The sequence below is a fragment of the Anabrus simplex genome, chromosome 6 (assembly GCF_040414725.1).
Source record: "Anabrus simplex isolate iqAnaSimp1 chromosome 6, ASM4041472v1, whole genome shotgun sequence".
Lineage (NCBI taxonomy): Eukaryota > Metazoa > Arthropoda > Insecta > Orthoptera > Tettigoniidae > Anabrus > Anabrus simplex.
The window spans coordinates 301,065,531-301,091,935 of NC_090270.1; the positions used below are offsets into that span (position 1 = coordinate 301,065,531).

General features: G+C 39.4%; 1 protein-coding gene across 8 annotated transcripts in view; it reads right to left on the minus strand.

Moving 5' to 3' along the window:
- Nucleotides 1-26,405, minus strand: part of LOC136875764 (uncharacterized) — a 68,110-nt gene that overhangs the window by 10,731 nt on the left and 30,974 nt on the right. For all 8 annotated transcript variants that reach the window (XM_067149350.2, XM_067149351.2, XM_067149345.2 and 5 more), the window contains exons 4-6: nt 23,876-24,037; nt 12,688-12,921; nt 4,385-4,516 (exon numbers count right to left, since the gene is read on the minus strand). In XM_067149350.2, coding sequence (XP_067005451.2) covers nt 4,385-4,516; nt 12,688-12,921; nt 23,876-24,037 — 528 coding nt within the window. The remainder of the gene's footprint in view (nt 1-4,384; nt 4,517-12,687; nt 12,922-23,875; nt 24,038-26,405) is intronic.

A 26,405-nucleotide genomic window follows, 5' to 3' on the forward strand; every position in this document is an offset into this window, starting at 1 on the left:
ATGGAATGAATGACGCCCCCATCTTGCGGCGAGGATAAGAATTGTGCCAGCTGCCAAAGCCTTTTGCACTCATCTGGGGTAATGATTAATGACTGACAAATGAAATGATATTGGAGAGTGTTGCTGGAATGAAAGATGACAGGGAAAACCAGAGTGCCCAGAGAAAACCTGTCCCACCTCTGCTTTGTCCAGCACAAATCTCACATGGAGTGACTGGGATTTGAACCACGGAACCCAGCGGTGAGGGGCCGACACGCTACCGCCTGAGCCACGGAGGCACACAATTTTACTATATGAGACATAATAATAGAGATATTCACAAATTTAGACTTTTAGGACCAAGTTCATCAATGCTGAACATCACTGGCCTACTGTGTCCTAAGCCCATAAAACTGATCAACAATAACATTATACAGATGGTTGTTAAATGTGATGCGTTCTCTCCTTCATGCACTTCCCTCTTCCAGCACATCTCCCCAACCCACCTGCATCTCTTGGACAGAGAGGGGTGGCCCACCCCAAACCCTCAGGTTGAAGAATGACAACTTCTTCACATGATCATCATCATGTGTTCTCTCTCTTTGACTGCCACTCATCTCTGACAGATGGCTTTACTGCTGCAAAACACTGTATATAAGTTTGGGGATAGCCAGGTTCTGCACTATGCTATATATTATTTCATTAGGAAATGTCAAATTCCTATGTTAATAATAATGAAGCTGCATAGGGAAAACTGTACATAATAAAAGTGGTGCAAAATATAATTTCCGATCTTTTGTGTCTCATGCCCTTTTACCATATGAGTAGTAGTAGCAGCAGAGATCAATCAATCAATCAATCAATCAATCAATCAATCAATCAATCAATCAATCAATCAATCAATCAATCAATCAATCAATCAATCAATCAATCAATCAATCAATCAATCAATCAATCAATCAATCAATCAATCAATCAATGCATTAGTGATCATTACCATATCAATTCACCATTAAACAGAATATGTCAGTCAATTAATAAAACACCAAACATGGACATATTTCATGAGGAGAGTATCTTGTTATGGTCAGTTAGAGGGGAACTCACACAGAGAGAAGATATAAAGTAAATAGAGTATCATACTTGTGTACCATGAATAATATAGTCCTTAGATTAATTTAGATTAATAATGTATATTTTAGGAGAAATTAAAATAATAAGATGTAACACACACTTACCACTGTCCTTTGTTCATAAGTATAGTATTAGGTTTCATATTTTAATTTTTATTGTAAATTATTTATAAAATTAGAAATAAGAAATGAAAATGTTCTGTAAGTGGGCAGAAATGCCTGTTGAACAATAAATAAAATAAATAAATAAATAAATAAATAAATAAATAAATAAATTACACTTTTCACATATTTCCAAATATCTTCAAGAAAATTAGTTTTAGAATTATAAGTCTATTATTTTTACTGTATATGGCACAATAATGGAGATAATCACAACTTTAGGTTTTTGTTAACAAGTCCACAATGGCAAGCATTGCCAACGAGGAAATATTGTTCTGTCCTCATGGTAACGAACCTGCTGGCAATAGTGATTGTGATTCTTATAAGCAGAAAAATCTCATGATCATTAGTCCCTATTGATCAGGAAGATGATAAAGATGGCTATCAAAGTGAGTAGAAGAATGTGCATCGAGCGAGTGGTTGCATGGTCTGGGTCACATAACTGTCAACTTGCATTCTGGAGATAGTGGGTTCAAACCCCACTACCAGCAGCCCTGAAGATGATTTACTGTGGTTTTCCATTTTCACACCACCGAGCTCGATAGCTGCAGTCGCTTAAGTGCGGCCAGTATCCAGTAATCGGGAGATAGTGGGTTCGAGCCCCACTGTCGGCAGCCCTGAAGATGGTTTTCCGTGGTTTCCCATTTTCACACCAGGCAAATGCCGGGGCTGTACCTTAATTAAGGCCACGGCCGCTTCCTTCCAATTCCTAGGTCTTCCGTACCCCATCGTCGCCATAAGACATATCTGTGTCGGTGCGACGTAAAGCAAATAGCATTTTCACACCAGGCAAATGCTAAGGTTGTACCTTAATTAAGGCCACAGTCACCTCCTTTCTACCCCTAGTTCTTCCTTATCACATCATTGCCACAAGAACTATCTGTGTCAGTGCAAAGTAAAGCAAGTTGTAAAAAAAAAAAAAAAAAAGTATGTGAAGGAACAATTAAGTACTTGAAGAATGAAGGTAAACAGAATCATAAGAGAGGGGGGTGGAAGCCTGAACCCTGAATGCTTTAATATGTGATGACCTGCAATGTCCTGAGTCTGTAAAACTTTCCAACTGGACCCAGATTTTGATGACATGTCATATTTTTGATCAGGGCCTCTCAGGGTGCACGGTGTAAAAGACGATTTGGCTTGGTTGACCAGAGTGCAGACCCCCCACTCCTCGATTTGGAGCAGTAGCGCTTACTCTCTCTTTCCTCACGCCTGTCTCGCTTGCTCCGCCTGTCTCCCTCTGCCCCACTTGTGCAGTAGCGCTCCAAATTCGGGCTGAGTTGAGCCGAGTATAGCCGAGCTAAGCCGAGTAGCCCAGAGACAAAGCGTTGATCTGAGCCATGCCGAGCGGCACCGATGCACAGTGCACGAAGCTCTTGCGCCTCAATCTGCACGCGTGAGATTTTGGGTGTTTGAGAGGCCCTGTTTTAGATGATACATCACACAAATTGGTAACTTGTATAGAAACTTCTGTCATTATACCTAGATTGTAGAAATGGTTAATTATAAAGTCCTTTTTTGCTTTTTTTGTATTTTTATGTCATTGTTTAAAGTTATGTCTTGTGTCATTTTCAGATTTTTTTCCATTGATGAGATGCTTTTACAGCATTTTCTCTTTATTTTGCGTTTTGCATATTAGTTCATTTCAATATATTTGCAGCTTTGAATTAAAATAACACTGACAGATTCAACATTTGGTTGGCGAACTGAAAAAGTATCCTTGTACACCCCTTCATGCTTTCTTGGAAAACCTATATTCCTGAAGTGACAAGATGCTGGAGTTAATATGGGCAACAGAGAAAGTGAAAGACATGAGGTAGGTCTTAGCGATGAATCAAGCATACTTGTACCATGGCAAGCGTGTTAATTTCAAATTTGGTGAAGTGTACTTACGGGTATCCCTGTACACCATGTTTAAAAGTTTTTGGTCATACATCTGGTGATGCTTCAGCAAGATTATTCTAGAACAATTTCAAGGACTCATGTTCCAGCAGAAATATTCAATTTAAATGCCATTGTCTAAGAGTAATCAACTGTTCACTGGCCTTCAGCCGAAATACTGATCTGTTTGTTTTTCCTTGTGTCCTAGGAACACGGCATGGCATGGTATCACTTCTCGCCTGGGTCTGCTGTGAGTCAGACTGGTGTTCATGATAGCTCCTGCTCCATTGGGAGCCTTTATCTTTCATGGTGGTATGATTTTCTTTCTTTTAGGTTTTATGATTTAACTTTATTTCTGGGTGCATGAATTTCTCAGTCTTTTCATTCTCTTCTCGCTATTTAAAGGTTTTTCAAATGTGGTAGTTCTGTGCAAACTTTACCCATATTGTTTTTAATAAGGCAAGCATATTTATATTCTGAAACTTTTTATTAATGCCTTGTAAGTATCCTTTTGCTTGACCTAGTAGGATGGGATGAGCCCACTCTTAAAATACAGGATGTTTTTCCTCGGTAGGATTTATCAGCCATGTTAGCCCAAATAAATTTGTGGTGATTTAAACACAATTGTGTACTGTAATTTTCTCCACTCTGCAAAGTGGACTTAATACAGTTGAGCTTCATTTAGTAAAAATCAGCGATAGGAAGAGTGCAAGAAAAAATTATTGGGTTTCATTACAGTTACCTGACAAATATTTTACACAATTATGATTACAAATTGTTTTTTTTCAACAAGTAATCAGTAGAATTACAGTTACAATTAATTTACAGGATACTAGTCTTAAGGAAATTACTCTTTAAAAAAATCTTGTTATTATTTACATTCCACTAAGTACTTTTTGATGGTTTTTGGAGATGCTGAGGCACTGGAATTTGTCCTGCAGGAGTTCTTTTATGTGCCAGTAAATCTACCAACACAAGGCTGACATATTTGAGCACCTTCAAATACCACCGGACTGAGCCAGGATCAAACCTGCCAAATTGAGATCAGAAGGCAAGCACCTCAACTACCTGAGCCACTCAACCCAGCTCTTCTTTTTTTAAACCAATGTTGTACAGTGTTGATGTAAATCAACTAATGAACAACTTTCCACTGATAAAACAATATAGAATTACTTGATTTATCCATACTGCTAATAAAGTCTCTGATGCTGTATTTTGCAGTGATATGTTACCTTACAATAGTTGGCAGCAGCTGCACAGAGCTCCTTCACTTCATTACTTGCAAGGTGCCAGGATGAGGGTCCACCATTCGTTAGCAGTCCCATGGCAACTCCAGCTGCCCCAATCACCCCCACACCCTTTGACTAAAGAAAGAATCAATCAGAAATCTGTAACATACAGTTACTCAAAACCAAAACTACCCTTAACATAAAATGAAGACACTTGTCTAAAGTAAAAACAACTTACAAAACACTTTTGTGTGCACGTTAAATCTCTAACTAGTTGTCATAAATGAAAGAGAGAATGGATAATGTTCAATATGCTACTTCACTGAACAGTCACCAGAACATCAGAATGGACATCAGAATTTGAAACTACAAGGAATTTCTTAAAATTTTGTGTGGCCATTTTTATCCTGATGCAGCCCTTGTAAGGCAGATCCACTGATGAGGGTAGGTGCCATCTGCCATGTAAAGGCTACTGCCTGTTTTTGTAGTGGAGGTTAGTGTTGTGTGTGATGTGCGAGTTGCAGGAATGTTTGGGATTAATAAAAAAACACACACACACACCCTTGGCTGGAAATTGAACCCAGGGCTCTCTGAACCAAAGAGCACTACACTGACCATTCATCCAAAGAGACCGACACTATAATAAGATTGATAACACTATATATCAAAAGTATCAAAACCGGGCGGGTTGGCTGTGCAGTTAGGGCCATGCAGCTGTGAGCTTGCATCCGGGAGATAGTGGGTTCGAACCCCACTGTCGGCAATCCTGAAGATGGTTTTCCATGGTTTCCCATAGTTTCCCATTTTCACACCAGGAAAATGTTGGGATTGTACCTTAATTAAGGCCACGTCCGCTTCCTTAACACTCCGATCCCATCGTCTCCATATGACTTATCTGTGTCGGTGCGACGTAAAACCAATTGTAAAAATTAAGGTATCAAAATCAAAACTTCCCAACATCAGTCATACAAATGTGTGCAGGCATTTTCCTATCGACTCCGATTCTGAAATATGTCAGATCAAAAATTAGATGGATGGCTTTTCCGGCGTTTGCTCTATTAACCAGCGTTTCGTCTTAGGTCTGACACTAGACTCTTCAGAGTGGGATGTGTCAGACCCTACCCACTGATGCTGGGGTGTATGCAGGTGAACTTATCAGAAGCTTATTTATGAAGCACAGTCTGATAACTGCATACGGGAGATAAAACTCCACAATGGAATTAATGCCCGCCTAGCAATTCCAAATGGAAATTCTAAGTTCCCAGGGAGGGAATTAGATTCTTTTCCACCAATAGAGCATATCAAAAATCAGATCAAAAATTAGATGGATGGCTTTTCCGGCGTTTGCTCTATTAACCAGCGTTTCGTCTTAGGTCTGACACTAGACTCTTCAGAGTGGGATGTGTCAGACCCTACCCACTGATGCTGGGGTGTATGCAGGTGAACTTATCAGAAGCTTATTTATGAAGCACAGTCTGATAACTGCATACGGGAGATAAAACTCCACAATGGAATTAATGCCCGCCTAGCAATTCCAAATGGAAATTCTAAGTTCCCAGGGAGGGAATTAGATTCTTTTCCACCAATAGAGCATATCAAAAATCAGATAAAAAATTAGATGGATGGCTTTTCCGGCGTTTGCTCTATTAACCAGCGTTTCGTCTTAGGTCTGACACTAGACGAAACGCTGGTTAATAGAGCAAACGCCGGAAAAGCCATCCAACTAATTTTTGATCTGATTTTTGATATGCTCTATTGGTGGAAAAGAATCTAATTCCCTCCCTGGGAACTTAGAATTTCCATCTGAAATATGTCTCAAATACACTTCTCTTGAACCATTAGGATATCCATAATATTATAGTATTTTGTGAATTTCCATTTATTCAAGGAAGATAAAGAGATATTTACAAAAATTGAAAACTAGAAAATCAGCTGAAATTGATAAGATTTCTGGGGATGTACTAAAGGCAATGGGTTAAGATGAAGTATAATACCTGAAGTAAGAATCTGATTACTATTTATATGGAGGAGTTACTCTGAAAACTATATATCATCCTTTCTTAACTTATGGTTCCCTGTATTCTCATCACTGCTCTGTAGGCCACCCCGTTTCTGTAATGTACTTCACTATAACCAGAGTTGGGAAGTAAGTGAGTAAAAGTAATCTAATTACTTGTAACAGATACTTTTTTAGTATTTTTTACTTGTAATCATTATTTTTGACAAAATATAGTTTTTACTTCACTCCATACTGTTGAAAAAAGAATTATAAGCTAAGAATTATTAATTAACAATGAGAAACATGAAATTCTAGGTGTAAGGCAACTTCATGTTTTTAGAATGCACAGACCTAGAAGTGGTGACACTGTCCAAGCAAGTTGGCTAATCGGTTTGGGTCATGTAGCTGTCAGCTTGCATTCAGGAGATAGTGGGTTCAAATCCCATTGTCAGCAACCCTGAATATGGTTTTCCATGGTTTACTTTTTTCACACCAGGCAGATACTGGGACTGTATCTCAATGAAGGCCTCGGTCACTTCGCTCCCAGTCCTAGCCCTTTCCTAAGATCTGCCTGTGTCAGTAGGATGTAAAAGAAATTTCCATTTTGTCCACCCTGTGGCAAACCAGCCATCTTCATTTTCAACATGACAATTCACTTGTTCATAGAGTGGAGGCTATAACCAGGCAATTTGATGAAATGGAATGACCAGCACAAAACCTTGATCTAAATCTAATTGAGTATACTGGGATGATACCAATATAAATGGTCCATTATTGGACATTATAAATTTTCCAGCTAACTCATTCCTGGTTGCCAGTGTTTCGCCCCCGTGTGCTAAGTTGGGCTCATCAGTTGGTACCTAGCACACCTACCAAGACGCTGGCAACTGCATACCATGGAGGCCACTGCGTAGGCTACTTGGAGCTACCGGCAGTGCCAATGCACTATGAGAGACTTTGTCTCTTTACCAAAAATTGATGCCTGCTTGGCCATCAGATGATATAGATGTTGAATCAACATGTTGGAATCAAGCTTTATCCTGCCAAATGTATTGGCAGTGACATTTGTGCAAGATGGGACTTAAGAGATTATGTTCTCAACAGAATGAGACGTTTAAAGTATTATTTGATGTTTTTATGCAGAGTTGATATTTTAAAAGGGCTTGTGAGGTGAAGAAACTGGGCCAGTGATGCGAAGGGCAAACCATGTCTTTTATGTGTCAACCCTCAGCTGTCAGTATTAAATGAATAGCCTTCAGGGGACTAACGACCTAAGGAGAGAAATAAGCACATTTTGAACAAGTCTGTATTTATATTCCCCACAAGGGAAGTTTAAATCTTTTAAGGTTTGTTTTAAATACCAGGAGATTGTTGGGTCATACGGCCAGGTAGTTAATTAACAAATGTAGCTGGTATGAACCCCTTTCTTAAATAAAGTATTTAGGGTTTTATTTTTCAGCAACCCACCATAATGGCAGATCAATAGCAAACCAATGTGAATTCACCTGGCTTTTTCCTTGACCTGGACTGAAATGTACTTGCAGCCAGTCATTGATTTTGTATTGTATTCATTATTTTCTTTTTTATTGTTTTGGTGATATGTGTGCTTGTTGTGAGCAAGTTCTGGCTTCACTCACGTAAAGATTCTGTGTTTGTAGTTCCTGGGCGCAAGGATTGGCTCATTTTATGTAAGTGTATAATGTTATTTTTTTATTTTGTTCTTTGGTGTAAATACTAGGTGGGAATTAACCACTCAAATAGCTTCAATTATTTTTCTTATTTACCTTTAACTTTGTTCCCAGTGTTGATGGGGAAGTAATATAAGGTTTGTTGATGCATTTGTAATTATGATACTTTACTAGATTATTAACAGGATGTACTTGTCTGAAACTAATTTGAAATCATCTTGTAATGTGAGTGTTCTATTTTGGAGGGTCAAGTACTCTGGAATATGGTCCTAATGACGTATATAAACATTATGTATGAGCTTATATTAGTTCTTTCTATGTCATTTATTTGTCACCAAGAGCATCCTGGAAATTCTTCCCCAGCCTTAAGTCTGTAAGCTAGATATAAGTTTCTAGACTTGAATAAACCACCCTCGGGAATGCCGGTAATCAAGATCAGGGGTGCGGAGAAGTGCGCGTTCGAATCCTACACAGGCATTGGACTTTGACACATCTGTTGTCAAGGATATACTTGGTGTTAGCTTACGTGGTGGCTTCGTATACCAGGCCAGAAAGTGTTCAATACACGCACACGCACACGCACACTGACACGCACGCGCACGCACGCACACACACATGCACACGCACACACACGCGCACACACACACTGTACCCGTCTAAATGGTGCCTCAGTTAATTTGGGAAAGATGGAAAAATTTTATTACAGAATATTGGTTTACGAGAGCACGTGTATCAGCTGTTACCGTGCCGTGTCGATGGGAGCCAGCCGAAATTAGGTCAACAGCTGTTGAAGGCCGCCAGCGCATGCAGTTACGTCACCTGACACACCGGCAGACGAGAGGGGAGTAGTATTCTCGAAAAATCCACTCGCAGCAGTGAAGGATGAATCACGGCGCATGATGGCCAACAGCCAATGGAAATAGAGGAAGGTGCTAGAAAATCTTAGGATTTTTCTAGAAAAAAGTCGAGGAAGAGTCTCTTATGAAACACCGAACAGTACAGAAGAGTACCTTACGAAATGACGAACAGAACAGTTTTGAAGAACGTCGTACAGTCGTATTCTTACGGAGAAGATGAACAGTGCATTCTCTATGGAGAGGAAGAGTTTTTGCAGACAACATTAATACCTGTATAATTCTCGTATGGCACAACCATTGCTTTATTTGAGTGCCAGTGCAACTTGTCGTTAGCTCAATGCAGTATCCAGCGAGTTTATTACAACTGCACATTTTCCCGTGTGGAACTTGCTGAACCGCAGACAGTTCGTGTGTTTATTGAAGCCGAGTCTTATAATAGAAACTCATGGAATGTTCCATTGGACATTATAAAGGAAAGGCATGATCTTAAGGGAATATTCGAGAAGTAATCTGGCCTTTAAGCATCGTAGTAACCAGTAATACTATTTGTCAGCTTTAAGACGTATCATAACTAGGTGAATGTGTTTGGAAGTCGAAGCTGGTAGTAAACCTGGACCTGAAAATACATCGTTGCACCAGTTAAGTGTTGTGAATAATTTAGTGAGTTACAACTAGTGTGGATTCTATTGTTAATACAGAATTTCAGTTTCAGCTATCTCCGTGAAACCTAGCAGCCAAGATGCAACGAACACGAGGAAAAGCTTGGAATTTTCCGGAACTTTGCTGGAGTAATACGACGATGCTGGACGTAGCCATAGTCATGATGGATTAAACTCCAGTGTGCATGCCAACACGATGACCTTGTACACCTGTAAAGCACCATAGCCGAGGAAGAGGACGCCGACGCCCATAGCAGCATCCCGACGCCACGAATTCTCATCGGAACTATAAGTACCGTTGTAAAATTTCTTCTCTTTTAGTAGATGCCTAGTAGATTGTATTCTTGCTTAGAGGAATGTAGTTTCTTTAGTAATGTTGTACTTAATGGTGATGGTAGAGTATTCATTCCTTCGTTGATTTGTGATTTCAATATTGTCCTATCTTTGCATTTTCTTGGAATAATGGTTTCCTTTTTTTTTTCCGAATTCGGTGATGAGTAATCCCTGTTGCCAGTGAGTTGACAAGGTCATAAGTAATTACGATCTTCAAAAGAAATTATAAGGGATTAGGACCTAACAATAATGAGAATAATAATAATAAAAATAAAATAAGGTTATAATAATCATGACAAAGAGGATGTGATTAAAATAGGAGTAAACCATGATTAAATCGTAATCTTAAAAAGGCTGTTAGGCATGTATGACGATTGATACTAGAAGGGAAAGTAATTGACGAGTAATAGGAACAGTTCATCGAGAGAACGTTCTAGGAGCCACTGTACGAAATAAAAATAATTTTAATAATAATAATGAAGGTTGGGAAATTTTAACGAGTTGTTGAGAAAAATTGAGCGATCATTGTGATAGTAAATTTTGATGAATTGATGATATGGGACCACTAGGGTGCATATCAGTCATAATGATTATAATGAATCACAGTGATTATATTGAATGACGGAGGTGATAGTGATTTATGATGGTATGAAAAGATTTAGGGACTAATAATAGTTCTTGTTCTTCGCTCAACAACTGATATGAATAATGCACGACTTAATCATTATTTGATTTTCTCAAGGCTCTTAAACGCATATTTCTAATGATGGTGATGATTATTCATCGAGATAAAAATTTTGTCATCCTATTTCATCTTATAACTAGTCATGAGGAGTTCTCATTATGGTCGGGTAATGTTGTAAGGATCTTCAACCGAATTCAAGAGGAAGAGAAGGTTACAATAAATGAATAATAATAATAATAAAATATTATAGTTCTATTGTGTGATAAATCTACTTATAAACAGTTGTTAGAATTATGTTATTTCGTGACATTTACCCACATCATTCCAGGAATGCTTATCGTTTGTGTATTTGATGTGATTGATGATGCATTGATATAGTTGTTGTTGATTCCACACAGTGTTGCGTGATACTCTATTCATCCATAGAATACTAGTTAGTTAGGAAATGTTATCAAGGATTCTAAAGGAATACAGTCGAGCGAAGTCTACGAGAGAGGGGAAGTTCGCCAAAGGATTTTTCAAAATTTCCGAACATTGTAAAGAAGTTTCTCGAAGTGGTAAAGAGTTTTTTAAATTTATAACGACAATCTCAAATATTGTAAGGAGTTTTCCAAAAGTTATTTGTACAGAACTTATTGAGAATAAGCTAAATAATTTCATGATGGTGATAAACGATTTAGAAAGGAAATTTTTTAAAAATAAGTAAATGCAATTTCGATAGTGAAGTTTCTCAAAGAGGTATTAAAGTAATTTACCTGAGAATTTTCCAAACCTGTGTTGCAATTGAAAATGATAGCATTGCTAATCACATGATTAATTCAATGTTGCAGAGTAAAATGTTGGAGGGAGTTTCATTGAAGAAGTAATGGAATCAAATGAAACCGAGAAGCATGCAAGGACTCACAGTCGTTTTATTTGTTCACAAGCAATAATGAATTGAATTATTTTGGTGAAATATTGTATTAGGTTTTTTTATTTTGCATTTGTCCAGGCTGAGTTTTCATTATATTTTAATAAACATTGTTGTTATTTTCATTCAACATTATGTCTCCTCTCCAGTCACCAGTGGCCCTGTCAAAATAAATGTTCTGTCGGTCGGTCCCGTAAAAGCAAGTTGGCCCTGCGAACAGTCCACCCTTTGGGACTCTCGCTCCACTGACTGAGCGACCCCGGAGAAGGGGCATGCATGCATGCACGCACGTACATACATACGTACATAAATACATACATACATACATACATACATACATACATACATACATACATACATACATACATACACACACACACACACACACACACACACACACACACACACACACACACACACACACACACACACACACACACACACACACACACACACACACACACACACACACACACACACACACACACACACACACACTATGATCTACTGAGTTCTACAGAGGGTGAAAATAAGGTCTACCAGCTACCTAAAAGGAGATCTTTAAAGACTGGTGTGAGTACTTTGATTGGATCCAAAATGTTGAATTCCCACACCCATCAGTTCCTAAAGGCAACCCCACTGCTAGACCAATCCCACCTGCCAAGAAGGATATTTCTTCCATTTCATTTCTGTTTTAGTGCAGCTCATTAAAAATAATATTTGGTACTCTGGACATGAAGTTGTCTCTAATACACTACTTCTAACCTGTGTTTTGTTTTCCTAATATATGTCACAATGTTTGGTTCCTTGTACATGCCTACAACATTATTTGTTGGTAGGTACTAATTTGAAATGAAACCAACAAAAAAAAAAAAAAAAATCAATATGCTAAGAAACCTCAAGGCATGGAAACACACATCTTATGCAAGGCTTTCCTTAACATAGATTGAATTTTATAGCCTGGAACATACTCTCTATCAGATTTGTCAAATTATGAGAATGTAAAAAAAGGGAAAAGACCTATAATTCCATTAAACTCCCCTGCTCTATTTATTGATTATGAGTAGCATGAATTATCCAAACAACTTTCACCATTAATTAAATAAAAAAACCTAATACAGGTACTTGGACTGTAAGTCAATTTATTATAACAGATTGTTCACAGATTAACTCACCTGAAAGAAAGGAATATATTCCTGTAATGTGGAATCAATCAGAGTATCTCGTGAATATGACAAGATAGTTGATATAGGTATCTTGCTGTTTTCCACAGCTTTCTTGAGCTCTGACACTGGATACCCTGTGACGCCGATAAATCGTGCCTTTCCATCTTGTACTGCCTTCTCTAGTACGGGTAGTGTTTCATTCAGTACCACATCAAGGGAGGGAGCAAACTCAATATCATGAACCTGAAAGAAAGGTAAAGCATATGAAGAATTAAATGTTTCTTTCTCAGTAATTGTATTTCAAATGTGAATCAACATCAATTCAATGTGTAGAGGCAGGTTGCCTACCAATATCTTCAGGTATCAGGTATAACAAGGGCTGTCTAGTCAAGGCAGTAAAAATAATCCTGGGTTCACCTACAAAGAAGTTTGATTCCTCAATAGAAAGTCAAAAGATTTTAGAAATGAGATTTCTACTCCTGGAGAGGCACATGGTCCTAAGGTTCACTCAGCCTACACCAAAAATGAGATCTAGGTTTATCTAGGGGTAAATGCACATTGGGCATATGGCTAACTACTCTATCCTACTTAGTGTTCTGGTTATGCATAATGGAAGCCTCCAAAGGTCTTCAGTGCCTGAACAAAGACAACTTTGCTTTTTCTTTCTTGTTTTAAAGGAGGAAGGTCAACCTGCAGTTCCACAAAACAAACTAATTCACTGTAACTGTTACCAAAATAATGTCATAACGATCTTCTTACAACTTGCAAAAGGAGGTAATAATGAATAAAACTGGATAAGGAAATTCCTATACAAGGAACTGAGAGAGAGAGAGAGAGAGAGAGAGAGAGAGACAGACAGACAGACACACACAGAAGAAAATAAATGCATGAACATTATAAAATGGATAATTCTTAGAGTGCATTCTTGTAGTCACATCGTAATTTGTGAACCATGGGCAGTGGCTGGGTGGTCACGTAAGCAGTCCTGACAGTTAGGATTCCATACTTTGAGGCAGCTAGGACTATCCAATGCATCAGTAGTCCCCAAACTGTTAGAGTGGAAATTTACAATGGGTTGCCATTTTGAGCTGAGCAGCGGTCGCTTGGTAGGCCATGGCCCTTCGGGGCTGTTGCGCCATGGGGTTTGGTTTGGTTTTGCCATTTCTTGTTGGACACAGTATATTTTGTATCTACCTCTTGGCACAGGCCAGAGCAAAATGTAGCTTCCACTTAAGTCTCAGTCTTTTTTGTAAGGGAGGCAGATGAAAAATAAACCCACGGTATCCCCTGACTGTTATAAGAGGTTATTAAAAGGGGCAACTAAGGGATGATGGAACTGGAACCATGAGATTACTTGTGATTAGTACCATTGTGTAAGGAACACCGTGGGTCTAGCCAGTGCCCATGATTAGTTCCACTATGTGAGAAACACCACGGGTCTGTGTTGCTTGTGATTAGAACCATTATGTGAGGAACACCATGGGTCTAGCCAGTGCCCATGATTAGTTCCACTATGTGAGAAACACCATGGGTCAGTGTTGCTTGTGATTAGAACCATTATGTGAGGAAGACCCTGGGTCTAGCCTGTGCCCGTGATTAGTTCCACTATATGGGAAACACCATGGTTCTGTGTTGCTTGTAAGTAGTACCATTATGTGAGGAACACCATGGGTCTGTGTTACCTGTGACTGGTGCCATTACGTGTGATATACCATGGGTCTACTTTACCTGTGATTAGTACCACTATACGAGGAACACCATGAGTTTATCTGTGATTAGTATCACTATAGGAGGAACACCATGGTTCTGCTTTACCAATGATTAGTACCATTATGAGGGGCCAGTGACCTGGATTTTGGACCCCTTTGAACAACAAGTATCATCTCAGAAAATAAGGCATTGTGAATTGGATCCACTGATTGAATTGGATTCATGGTCATTTTTTCATCTTCATTCGTTTTCGACTCTAGTCAGTGAATACATTTTGAAGTTTTAATTATTGTTTCACTTTGTTGCACCTTGTACCATTAGGGGCTAATCACCTAGCTGATAGGCCCCTTTAAACAACAAACATGATCATTATGGAAGCTGCTTGAGTACATCTGGATGGTGTGAAAGGTGCTACTCATGCTGCAATAGCACTTCCTGCTCAGTGAAGAAAGCAGTGCAAAATATCTCGCACCTCATACGAAGGGAGTTCAATATATAATGCAACACTAAAGCAGGTTGGTTTTATTGAGGATTCAAATACACCATATTATTCCCCAATCCTTTTTCTACAATACCCTATTTTTCAACTTAATCTCCATTCAAGGCAACGGCCTTATGCCACCGTAATGTAAGGACGTGTATGCTTGCATGGTACCACTCGGCTGGTCTATGTTGGAGCCAACATCGTGCTGCATCGATAACTTTCCATCATCCACGTAGTGCTTCCTGAGGAGTGCATCCTTCAAGCAGATGGAAGTCAAAAGGTGCGAGATCAAGATTGTAGGGTGGATGAGGAAGAACAGTCCAGATCAGACAGGTTTGCTCAACCTTGTTTTGATGATGAAAAATGCCTCGCACAATGACTCACCATGTTTTTCTCCACTGCCAGGTCTCCGTATACATTCTGCAAGTGCCTATGAATATCTGTAATGCCCTGATTTTCTGCCAAAAGAACTCGATAACTGCTCTCTGTTTGGTATGCACCTCCATTACAGACGCCATTTTGAAGGCTAGTTATAACGCTGCCGCTTATCGGAAATTAATGAAACTCTACAAGATGAATCAGGAATATTCAAAGATGTTCCAAAAAAAATTTCCAATTTTTTAAAACTGAATTTCAAAGTCATCTTCATACAGGCCATGAAGGCCCTTGGAGGGGTGGAATGTAAAGGCTTCCACTATCCGTAATCTTGGCACTTGATGGGGGAGAGTGGTTAGCTCTACGTCCGGCCGCTTTTGCCCCCAGGAATTAACCTGGTACTCATTTTTGGTGTAGGCTGAGTGAACCTCAGGGGCACGTGCACCTCCAGAAGTGGAAATCTCGTTTCTTAAATTTTTCGTCTTCGTGACGAGGTTTGAACCCACATGTTTCCAGGTGAACCGAGCACGCCTTTACCACCTCGGCCAGGCAGTCCCTAAAACTGAAATTGGCCGAGAAATAAAATGTGTTGCATGATATATTAAATGGCCCTCATATTAACACCTTCATTCCCATAAAGGAAGCATGCTGTCTTCTGTGGCCCATAGAGGAGATAATTCCTTTAGGGCTCATTCAGTGTAGCGTACTCCGATATGCTTGTGTTTTCAGAGACTAGAAGAGTTCTGCCTAGAAGTTTCTTTTCCAGTAGATGACTCAAGCACCCTATTTTCTTGACACTGTAAAACCTTCCTTTTGTGTTATTTTACTTGTTGTTTTACAAGCCAATTTTGGCGCTTCTCAAACTGAGTGACAGTGGTTGTGTAGTAGACGAAGCTTCAAGCACGAGTACATTTTGTAGTAATAGAGTGATTCCAGAAGAAGAAATTTGTGATATTTTGTGTAATAACAATTTAGATGCAGTGGCGAAACTACTTGGAGTCATTTGAGGCAATGCCTACCCTAAGAAATACGATTAAACATAAATATCGTAACAAATGTATCTGCTGTTGTTATTGTGTTAAATCAACAATGAACTGTTTCTGATATGTGCTACATGATGACAGCAGATGATGTGCTTCGCGATCGCCCCGTTAGATGGCGACAGCAGACTACTTGTTCTGACAGGGAGGCAGTCTGTAACTTGTCTCACCCAGGACTTTTTGTTTTATTTCCCTTCCGTCAGCTTGTGAAAGGCGCGGGGTGGCGGAGGAAGGATTGGTTTACCGCCCGCACTCCTCTCTCCGCAAGGTCTAGAGCCCAGAGAGGCAAGCCTCCTTGCTATTATGAGAGTGTAGTAACTCCCCGCGCGAAGGTGACAATGACGTACCCTATTGTTAAGTGTGTGTTTTTCTTTTGAATTAGAAGGCAATCAATGCATTATTGGCTGTATTTGTGACAATTCAGATATGGACTGTTAGTTGTGTAACACGGGACAATAATATCAGTCAGGCTCTTCTTTCATAATCTGACACCGTTCCATTCATTTTTTAGTATATCCTCAAAAAGAGCTCATCTTCTAGAATCCAAAGGATTCAGACTTCCAAAAGCATGCGCTACCCATTGGAGCTTTCATTCGAGAGCAGTCCACACAATATTTTCACACTATGATGATCTAAGACAGGTTTTTGAAGACATTGCAGAGAATGATGAGGGTTGGGACAGTGAGTCGTACAGTTCAGCTGTTGGGTTGCTTGCCATACACGAGAAGACCCAATTAATTTATTTGCTCTATCTCTACAGATAATTTTTTTTATAGAGACCATCTCGTTGCTCTACTACAACATAAAAGCACATCTGATGTACTTCTGTGCAATACTGAAATTAGATAAACCACTGGTATCCTCAAGGTCCTGCGATCAGAAAATACAGTATCATTTTGCATTGTAAAATGTCGCAAAATAAATAACGAGATAAGTGTAGATGACAGGGCATTCCGAAAGCTCAAAATGTTAACATATTAAGTTCTTGACACCTTAATTATGCAAATGGAAATACGGTTTGGCGATTTTGAAAGCATCCAGTTTGAGTTGTTGGATCCAACTCAGTTCATAGTTTACAAAGAGAGCTTCCCTGCTATTAAACTGAACATAAGACTGTTCAGTTACCGCGTTTTTAATAGGGAAAGACTGGAAAGTGAATTGATTAACATTTATTCTGATATAGACAAACATTTGTCCCCTAAAACTTTTACCTCATATTGTCCTCGATGACCTCGAACCAGTGTATGTGGAAGTGTCAAAATTGATTCCTTTAATATTAACATTTCCTGTGACCACGGCTTCCTATGAAGGGAGTATGAGCACTCTGAAGAGGATAAAAACATACTTGCGTATTTCAATGAACAATGAAAGATTTCTATCGAGAAAATGCTTGTGAAGAAATTGATGAGTGATCAAGTATTGAAGGACCGTGTGATTGACCATTTTGCAACCAAGACAACTCGATGTTTGGAACTACTCTACAAGAAACTTTAAGGTGAGATTTCCTGCCTACCCCTTAATTAACTAATAGCTTCGCCACTGTTCAGATGATGATCTGATAGTTTCAAATAGTGAAAGTCAGTGTGATTATGAACACAGTGGAAGTGTTGGAAGGGCGAATAGTAATCCAGACAGGAACAATGACCCAGAGTCTTCTTTCTATCATCCATATTTGATGTATATACAGATGTAAATAAAAAGAGTGAAAAAAATATTACGTCTTTTGCAAATTTTTTTCAATAATGATTTCTTTAATATGCATTAATGTTCTTAAATATATATATATTTTTTAACAATTTGCTTTATGTCGCACCAATACAGATAGGTCTTATGGCGATGATGGGACAGCAAAGGGGTAGGAGTAGGAAGGAAGCGGCAATCACCTTAATTAAGGTACAGTCCCAGCATTTGCCTGGTGTGAAAATGGGAAACCACGGAAAGCCATCTTCAGGGCTGCCGACAGTGGAGTTCAAACCCAATGCACTAATGTAGAACTCAGCAGTCAAGCAGAAGCCAATTTAAAAATGGCTGGGCCCTAGCAGTGGCAAGCTGCTCACACAGCTCGTAGTTAAAGTGTTAACTAGTATGTCTAATTACATTGCTGCCATCAGTTTTAACATTTTCTGTATCATTGCACAGCTTTCAGTGGAGCTATACAAGAATCCAGCCAACCTATGGGGCAATTTGTAAGGCTAGTACCCTATTTCACAAAATGTTTTTAGCAAGGCTCAGACTTATAGGAGTGATAGGATCTAACAGGCCAGGAATTCCTTGGGAACTACTTGGCAAAAGATATGGAACTCAATGGTGTTCTCTTAATACCCATTAATGTAACTTATGAAAGAAAGTAGAACTGGCCAAGTCAGCAGAGGGAATGTGTCTAGATATGTTCTGGATAATGTTTGGTTAGGGAAGATGAGGGAGAAACGGGAGATTATAAGTTTTCCTTAACAGGTGTTAGAAAGGTGGGAGGGTAGGTGGGATTTTTCATTAGGAGAGCCATAGCACACAAAATAGCTTTTATTAGACATGTAAAAGAAAGAATGAATGACGTGCACAGATTAAGTAGTTGCAGGTGGACCAGTATAAAGTGCGGGAAGTAAAAAATTATCCTTGGGGTTGCATGTGCGAGAAGGGGGGGGGGGGGTGTGCGCTTGGTTTCAAGAACTGTATGGTAATGTTGTGAAGAGAACCATTTGAGTATCCTATGGAAGGCTGGTGCTTCATTTCTGATGACTCACTGGCACCAGATAGAACTCTTGTTTTGGATGTTCTGGTCTATGTCAGAGAGTGTGGAAATTTTTCACCCTCATGTAAAAAGATGTGAGAGCTGCTCTTGTTGAAATTCTGCATGTGATTGGTCGATAGGTTCCATTGTTCTGGAAAACCGAGGTCAATAGCTGCAGTCACTTAAGTGCGGCCAGTATCCAGTATTCGGGAGATACTGGGTTCGACCTCCATTGTCGGCAGCCCCCGAAGATGGTTGTCCGTGGTTTCCCATTTTCACACAAGGCAAATGCTGTGGTTGTACCTTAATTAAGGCCACAGCTACTTCCTTCCCACTCCTAGCCCTTTTTTATCCCATTGTCGCCATAAGACCTACCTGTGTCGGTGCGACAATAGGCACATTTTTTTAAAAAAATCTGGGAGGTTGACGCATGCAAACTGGGGTGTTTATATCTTAGATACGAAAGTTAGCATCTCTGATTCTCATCTTGTTTCTCAGTCAAGGCGGACATGTCCAGTTCAGGCTCTTGTTCCACAGGGGAGTTCAGGCTGATCTTACAGGATAATGAGATAAGGTAAATTTTCTTTATAATGTCTTAAATTATCTCTTTCAGGAATTCTATGGAAAAGTCTTGCATCTTCAATGATTTAATTTAGTTGAAATAGTCCTTTTCAGCATGACAATATGGTTTTGTTTCAAGACAGGCAACTTTACCATAAAAATTGTAAACTCATGCCATTGTATTTTCATTTGTTTGTCTGTTTCTTGTAGAATGGGCTTAGCCCACTGAGCTAGAGGGATCTTTAATTCAAAAATAGGTTTGCAATTGGATATGCTGCCACCTCACAGCACATATCCATTATATGGCACTAATTGCATGATCGTGTTGTTAAAATCCCCTTGACATTCTTTTAAATGAATACCTTTTGATAAATTCTCTACCTTTCTTTAACCGTTAATTTGTTGTGATTTAAAATACCCCTTTACATACTTTAAGCCAGATGGTGATTTGCATCAGAAGGGACATCACGCGGGTTCTGAGAGCAGGATCTCGAACTCAACTGGCTATGCGCACTCCCATAGTTCAATAGTTCCTTTTAAGAATTTTTGTATTTCATTTGTATTTTACTGGCAGGCCAATATTTCCCATAAAAAAGTGTATGGTGTTGGAGATCATCCAAGGAATCAGCCAGAACATAAGAGTGTCCACCACAAGGCTAAACAAAAGTGGTGACAGGCACAAACCATAGTGTACACCAACTGTAATGTGAAAATCCTTCCATGACTTGGATGTCACTTCTTGGGAGTGCATTTAACAACTGCAGCCAAATGACAATGTACTGTACTCTTAAACATCACGTTGTCAAAGTGCTTGACAAATCAGGTCATGTGGTATGTGACTGAAGGACTTCTTGAGGACTAAAAAAATGAAATGAAGTGGCTTGCTTTTATCAGAGTGTTTCTCAACTAGGAACCATGTGGCATCGATTGTATAGCTTATGTTGTAATTTTTCACATTGTGATAGACTATGGTAGTGAAATATTTTGTTTCTTATTAGTGTCATAGTTAGGAACTACATGATGGGCCATTACATCAAATGACCAAATTTGATTGTGAAAAACAGTTTTCACTAACTATGTCAGGAGTGTATAAATTTAGTTTGTTGATCATCATAACACAAGGGTTGAGGCAAAAGTCATTGCAACCATTTTCTTTTTTGCAGATACTACCCCGGTTGGAAAATGCGACATATGCAGATGAGGATGAGGTGGGAACTACATGTGTGGACATTGAGGAACACGCAAACATTGTGCCTCACGTATTTATTATGGTAGTGTATATGACAATACTGGTTTCATGGGGCAAAATAAATGCAGATACGCATACCTCCTACATTACAGCACACCACTGCACTGCACAGCACTGCACAGCACACGCACAAGCCCATGACGTTAAACATGACTATCACAATCAATTTCAAGGGGATGGGATTCTGACGGAACTTCTACCACCTTGGTGATCCTCGAACTGTTTGAGTTCCAGTTTGTATGCCCTGGCTAAAACTTCATCGGCGGCGATTATTCGTGACAGGAAGTGGTCGCCGTCCTGTTGCCAGCATCGGAGTATGTTGCATATCGCATCCACCTTTGAAATTCTGTCAGAGCATGCAGTACCCACTGTAATGTGATTTTGCGCAGTTGCAGCTCTATCTGCAATATCCTGTCAATGGTGCATTTCTCGATGCCACTTGCCCTCTCTAACACCAGTAGTGTCCATCATCTCTCTTCCTCTGGGAGCTGCTTGAAAACGGCACGTGCCACGTTGGTCCGCACACTGACAGGTCGTCCCAAGCATTGCTGAGCACCAGTTGCCACACTTCCTTGCTGAAACTTTCCTACCCACCATGCTACTGTACGATGTGGGAGGGCATTATTTCCAAGGGCTGCCACCAATTCACCCTGACATTCTCTCACATTTCTCCCTCGGAGAACGGCTATTTTGATGCAACACAGGTTACTTCCACCTCGCACAACGCTTGCCACACAACTGATTTCACAGTGCTTTCTATGCTACTGCCAGAAATCACAGAATCATCTGTTGCTGTGAATGCACACTATGGTGCATAGCTTCCACATAACAAATAGCAGTTTGTGATCTGCTCAAATATCTGCAAGAACAAAATAGTTGCAATGACTTTTGCCCTAACCATTGTATCAGCTTATTCTATGCTCCACTGATGAAGGCTGCAGCCAGAAAGTCTGGACCCATATCTTTTTTTTTTTTTTTGTATGTACTCTATCCATGCGTGCTTTCACGGTACAGTGAACTACGCTGCTGAGTAGCCATGGCCTTTCTAAAAATTTGAAGGGTCGAGCAACTGTCATCACTGCTATTCCAATTTGAATGGCATTTCCTGTGAAGGTAGGGCTCAGGAGTACAAGGTCAGCCATTTTCAAGTAACGCATTCTTCGCACGTGTGGTATAAATTTGAGAAAACCGGGTGAGTTGGCCGTGCGGTTAGGGGCGCGCGGCTGTGAGCTTGCATCCAGGAGATAGTGGGTTCGAATCCCACTGTCGGCAGCCCTGACGATGGTTTTCCGTGGTTTCCTATTTTCACACCAGGCAAATGCTGGGGCTGTACCTTAATTAAGGCCATGGCTGCTTCCTTCCAACTCCTAGGCCTTTCCTATCCCATCGTCGCCATAAGACCTGTCTGTGTCGGTGCGATGTAAAGCCACTAGCAACAAAAAAAAAAAAAAAGAGAGAGAGAAATATTTTTAAACTAGTGACACCTTCTGTTTCCTATATGTATTTATTTTGTTTCTGTTGGCTTTCTTACCTTTAGCTTTATAATACCAGCACTAATTGTACTTTACAAAGGAAAAAATTAAATGTATCCTCCTAATTCAATACAAAATATAATTCCATCATTTCCATCATTTTATTGCTCCATCTAATGGTGGAATTATGTTTTGTATTTAATTAGGGCAATACATTTAATTTTTTACCTTTGTGAAGTGAAAACCGTCAATACAGAATGATTCTAATTTCTTGTAAGCACTAACTGTAACAATCAAATGTTCACATCCAAGTTCAAAACAAATTAAGACTTGCTTAGAATCAACACAAAAGCAAGATGGGTAAGCTGAATTAGAGAAAGCATTCAGAATTGAAATTTGTCAATTGACATTGTTTCTATGAATAAAAAAAATCTCTGTTTCCTAAAATATCTTATAATGGGGAGCTTCTTGCTCTATGATGCATTCTACGAGGGTTGGGGCATAAGTAATTGCAACTTTTTTTAAATCCCCCTGCCATTTGCAAGGAGCTACCATTCAGCAGCCAGGACACTCATAGTACATGGACTCAGTACGAGATGGCAGTGCATTGGACTGGTATCATGCTCAGCGCGATGGGACTGCAGTTGTGAATCAGGCTCCGTGCAGAATGGATGTGACGAGGTAACTTCAGCGATGAGAGTGGGAAGTATTGGAACACCACTATGCTTGCCGGACCAGTCTTCGTGCAATTTTGACCTCATCCCCAAAGGGAGAGAACTATTGCATGGGATGTGAGAGGGCATTGTCACCACTGTGAAACATGAAGTTGCAAAATTCACACATGGTGAGGTGGCTGGTATCCAACGTCTATGCATCTCTGTCAATGTGCAGTAGACAATCTAGGGGACTACTTTGAAGATTTACTGTTTAACAGTTACTTTATTCTCTGAGAATAAACATTATGTAGCACAAAGATTTCATGTCTGACAGTTTCCTTGCTTCATATCCTACACCCGGTATTATTCGTACATTACACCGCACCTTACATTCCCCCATTCCCATCTGTATATTTCCATTTGTCTTGTAGATCCTGCATTTGTGCAAAAAAAAAAAAAAAAAAAAAAAAAAAAAGCAGTCCCAAAGACTTATGCTTCAACCCTCATACGTCCTGCATAGAAAACTGAAAAATACATTTAAATTAGAGTACCTTACATCATAAGGGGCTGCCTGGCCGAGGCGGTAAAGGCGTGCTCGGTTTGCCCGGAAGGACGTAGGTTCGTATCCCTGCCAGGAAGTCGTAAAATTTAAGAAATGAGATTTCCACTTCCGGAGCTGCATATGGCCCTGAGGTTCACTCAGCCTACACCAAAAATGAGTACCAGGTTAATTCCTGGGGGCAAAGACGGCCGGGCGTAGAGCTAACCACTCTACCCCATCAAGTGCCGAGGTTACGGATAGTGGAAGCCTTTACCTTCCACCCCTCCAGGGGCCTTCATGGCCTGTACGGAGATGACTTTGCTTTGCTTTTACCTTACATCATAAGCTGTTTTGTTCAAAGATTATCCATTGTGATAGTACCTGAATGATGTCCACATAATCAAGTCCCAAGAGCTTCAGGCTATGATCTATGCTCCATTTTGTCTTCTCTGCAGAGAAATCAAACATCTTGGACACTTCAAATACATAGCGAGCCACCTTAGTACCAATATAGTAGGCTTGTCGTGGAACTCCCTGAAGAGCCTTGAACATGTGAAAAACATAAAAATATCAATATAGTACTGTGTTACACTTTGTGGAGTTCTTTACTGTTGCTATTGTTCAATATTAATTGTGCTAACAGTAAAGCAAATTTATAGCCAAGAGTAGCTATGGAATACAGTTCCATGGAAAATACTATTTTATTATTAATAGTCACATATAGGTATGGGAAACAACATAATTTCATTGTATAAAAACAGGGAACCAAGCATAATGAGGAACAAAACAACAGACAATAATAATAAATTCTTACAATTGTGACATAAAAATGAAATTGGTAAACTACTAATATCCATGAATTTCCAAATTTCTGACTGGGTTGTCTATAAGAAATTGGGGTTGCACTTTTTATAGTATACCACAATTTGATTTTTTGAAGCACTGACAGGGAAGAAGGAGGACTACCAACTTGACTGAGTGGTAGTTTCTGAGCAATGACTTGAAAGTCCTGTGTTTGATTCCCAAGCATTTATTTTATTTATTTCTACTTATTTATTGTACTTAAAGGATATTCTTGAGGGCTGTATAATAATACTTGGTGTGGGCGAATAAGCCCAATCAGATGTAAATGCATGGACCAGTGATGATACAATAATTAACAGAGATAATAAAAACATGGAAAAATAACATATTCCATCATGAAAGAATGATTTGATCTTGGTCTTGTTAAGACAAATGACTTCTCTGATTTAAAAGGCAGCAACACCAGCTTTGAACACCAATATTAATGATTGTGCTGCCCCATTGGTGACTAGATCAAAGCCTCATAATGTCAGCAGCATAGACTGGCAGTAGCTGATTGAGAAAGCTCAAATCATGAACCACTGCGAATGCCATATGCTGTAGGCAACATCCAGAAAGTTTCTGCCATGCGTACTGCATACTTGACTCGACCAGTTAAAGAATGTTTGCATCAATGTAAAGAAATAAACGAATACTGGATTAAAGCCACTATATATGTATATTTAATGAAGCTGAGCTTTCAGCCAAATTGCATTGGCCTTCATCAGGGCATGTGAAGTTCTGCCTTCGACAGTGAGCAAAGAAATTTGAAAGAACGTGGAAGTCATGACCGTACTATCCACAGCCTACCCCACTAATTGGACTCAAGGATCGTCGCGCTGTGCTGTGCTGGTTGGGAGGGAAGTTACTGATTCACCGCCCTCTGTCGACAGTTTCTTGAGTGCATCCCACTGTGCCATGATGATGTTATGCATGTATTTCTGCAGTACATGTCTCCATGTATTTGATAGCTTGAAGCCGTCTTCCCTGTTGATGTTATTTGGGTGCAATTAGAGCAATCACAATCACATAGATTATAAGGGGCTGGGAGAAGGAGTGACCCTTGAGTCATTATAAATGGAACGTTTCAAGTACAACAACATGCAGAACACTTCTAAATTCAGGTATGAAATAGAACAAAATATGACAGTGTACTTATTCTATGTAATATATACAATAACCTACTTTAACTGCCAAATTGTGAATTTGATTCATTCACCACACTTCTGTTTTTATGGCAGATTCCTTGTCAATTGTTTATGTAATATTTTTTTAAATGATTTCAAAAAAGTTAGTAAATTTTTCCCATCTAACAGCTTTGTCACCGCTTATACCATCTATCACCCCCAGTTTCTCTCTAAAGCTCTTTATCAGCATCACGTCTAGAAGAGGAATGTTCATGTGCCTGCTGATATCCTACATAACTTGCAAGACATCAGGGGTTTGAATATTCGGCCAGATCTATGACTGCTGATCCCTCCTGATATACTGTTTATATGGTCTATTTTACAGCTCTCTAGTCTGCAGTTACATAGTTTTTCTTATCTCTTTAATAGGAAGTCTGTCATTATTATAAGAAAAAGTGACAATACAAAACCAACCAGCATGTCCTGTGGGTGAGGACACAGAATACATTCATTTTTGTTATCTCACTTGGTCAACTCTTTTCTCTTCCAACCTCAGTGGCAGGGTATCAGGTATGTGTGAGGCTTAAGGTGCTTTGCATTTTCATGTCCTCCATGGCCTTGTCCTTTGATTTGCTGAAACCTTAATTCTTCGAAGGGCTGGATTCATCTTCTGATTAAAGTCAAAAGGGAATGGTTGCCTAATTATACATCTCCTTTATAATGTTATCACCATTGTTAGCAGCCTGGGTATGATACTAAATACTGTATTAATTTATAACTGTTAGGTTCTTCAGTCTGCCAAAACTAATTTTTAATAAATAAACTACCTGAAAAAGAAAAAAAATATGGTACCAGTAACATAAAAATACCTGGAAAAGAAACAATTTAATAGAAGGACATGTTTTGTTTTTGAGAGAACATCAGATTCTGTCAAATCATAC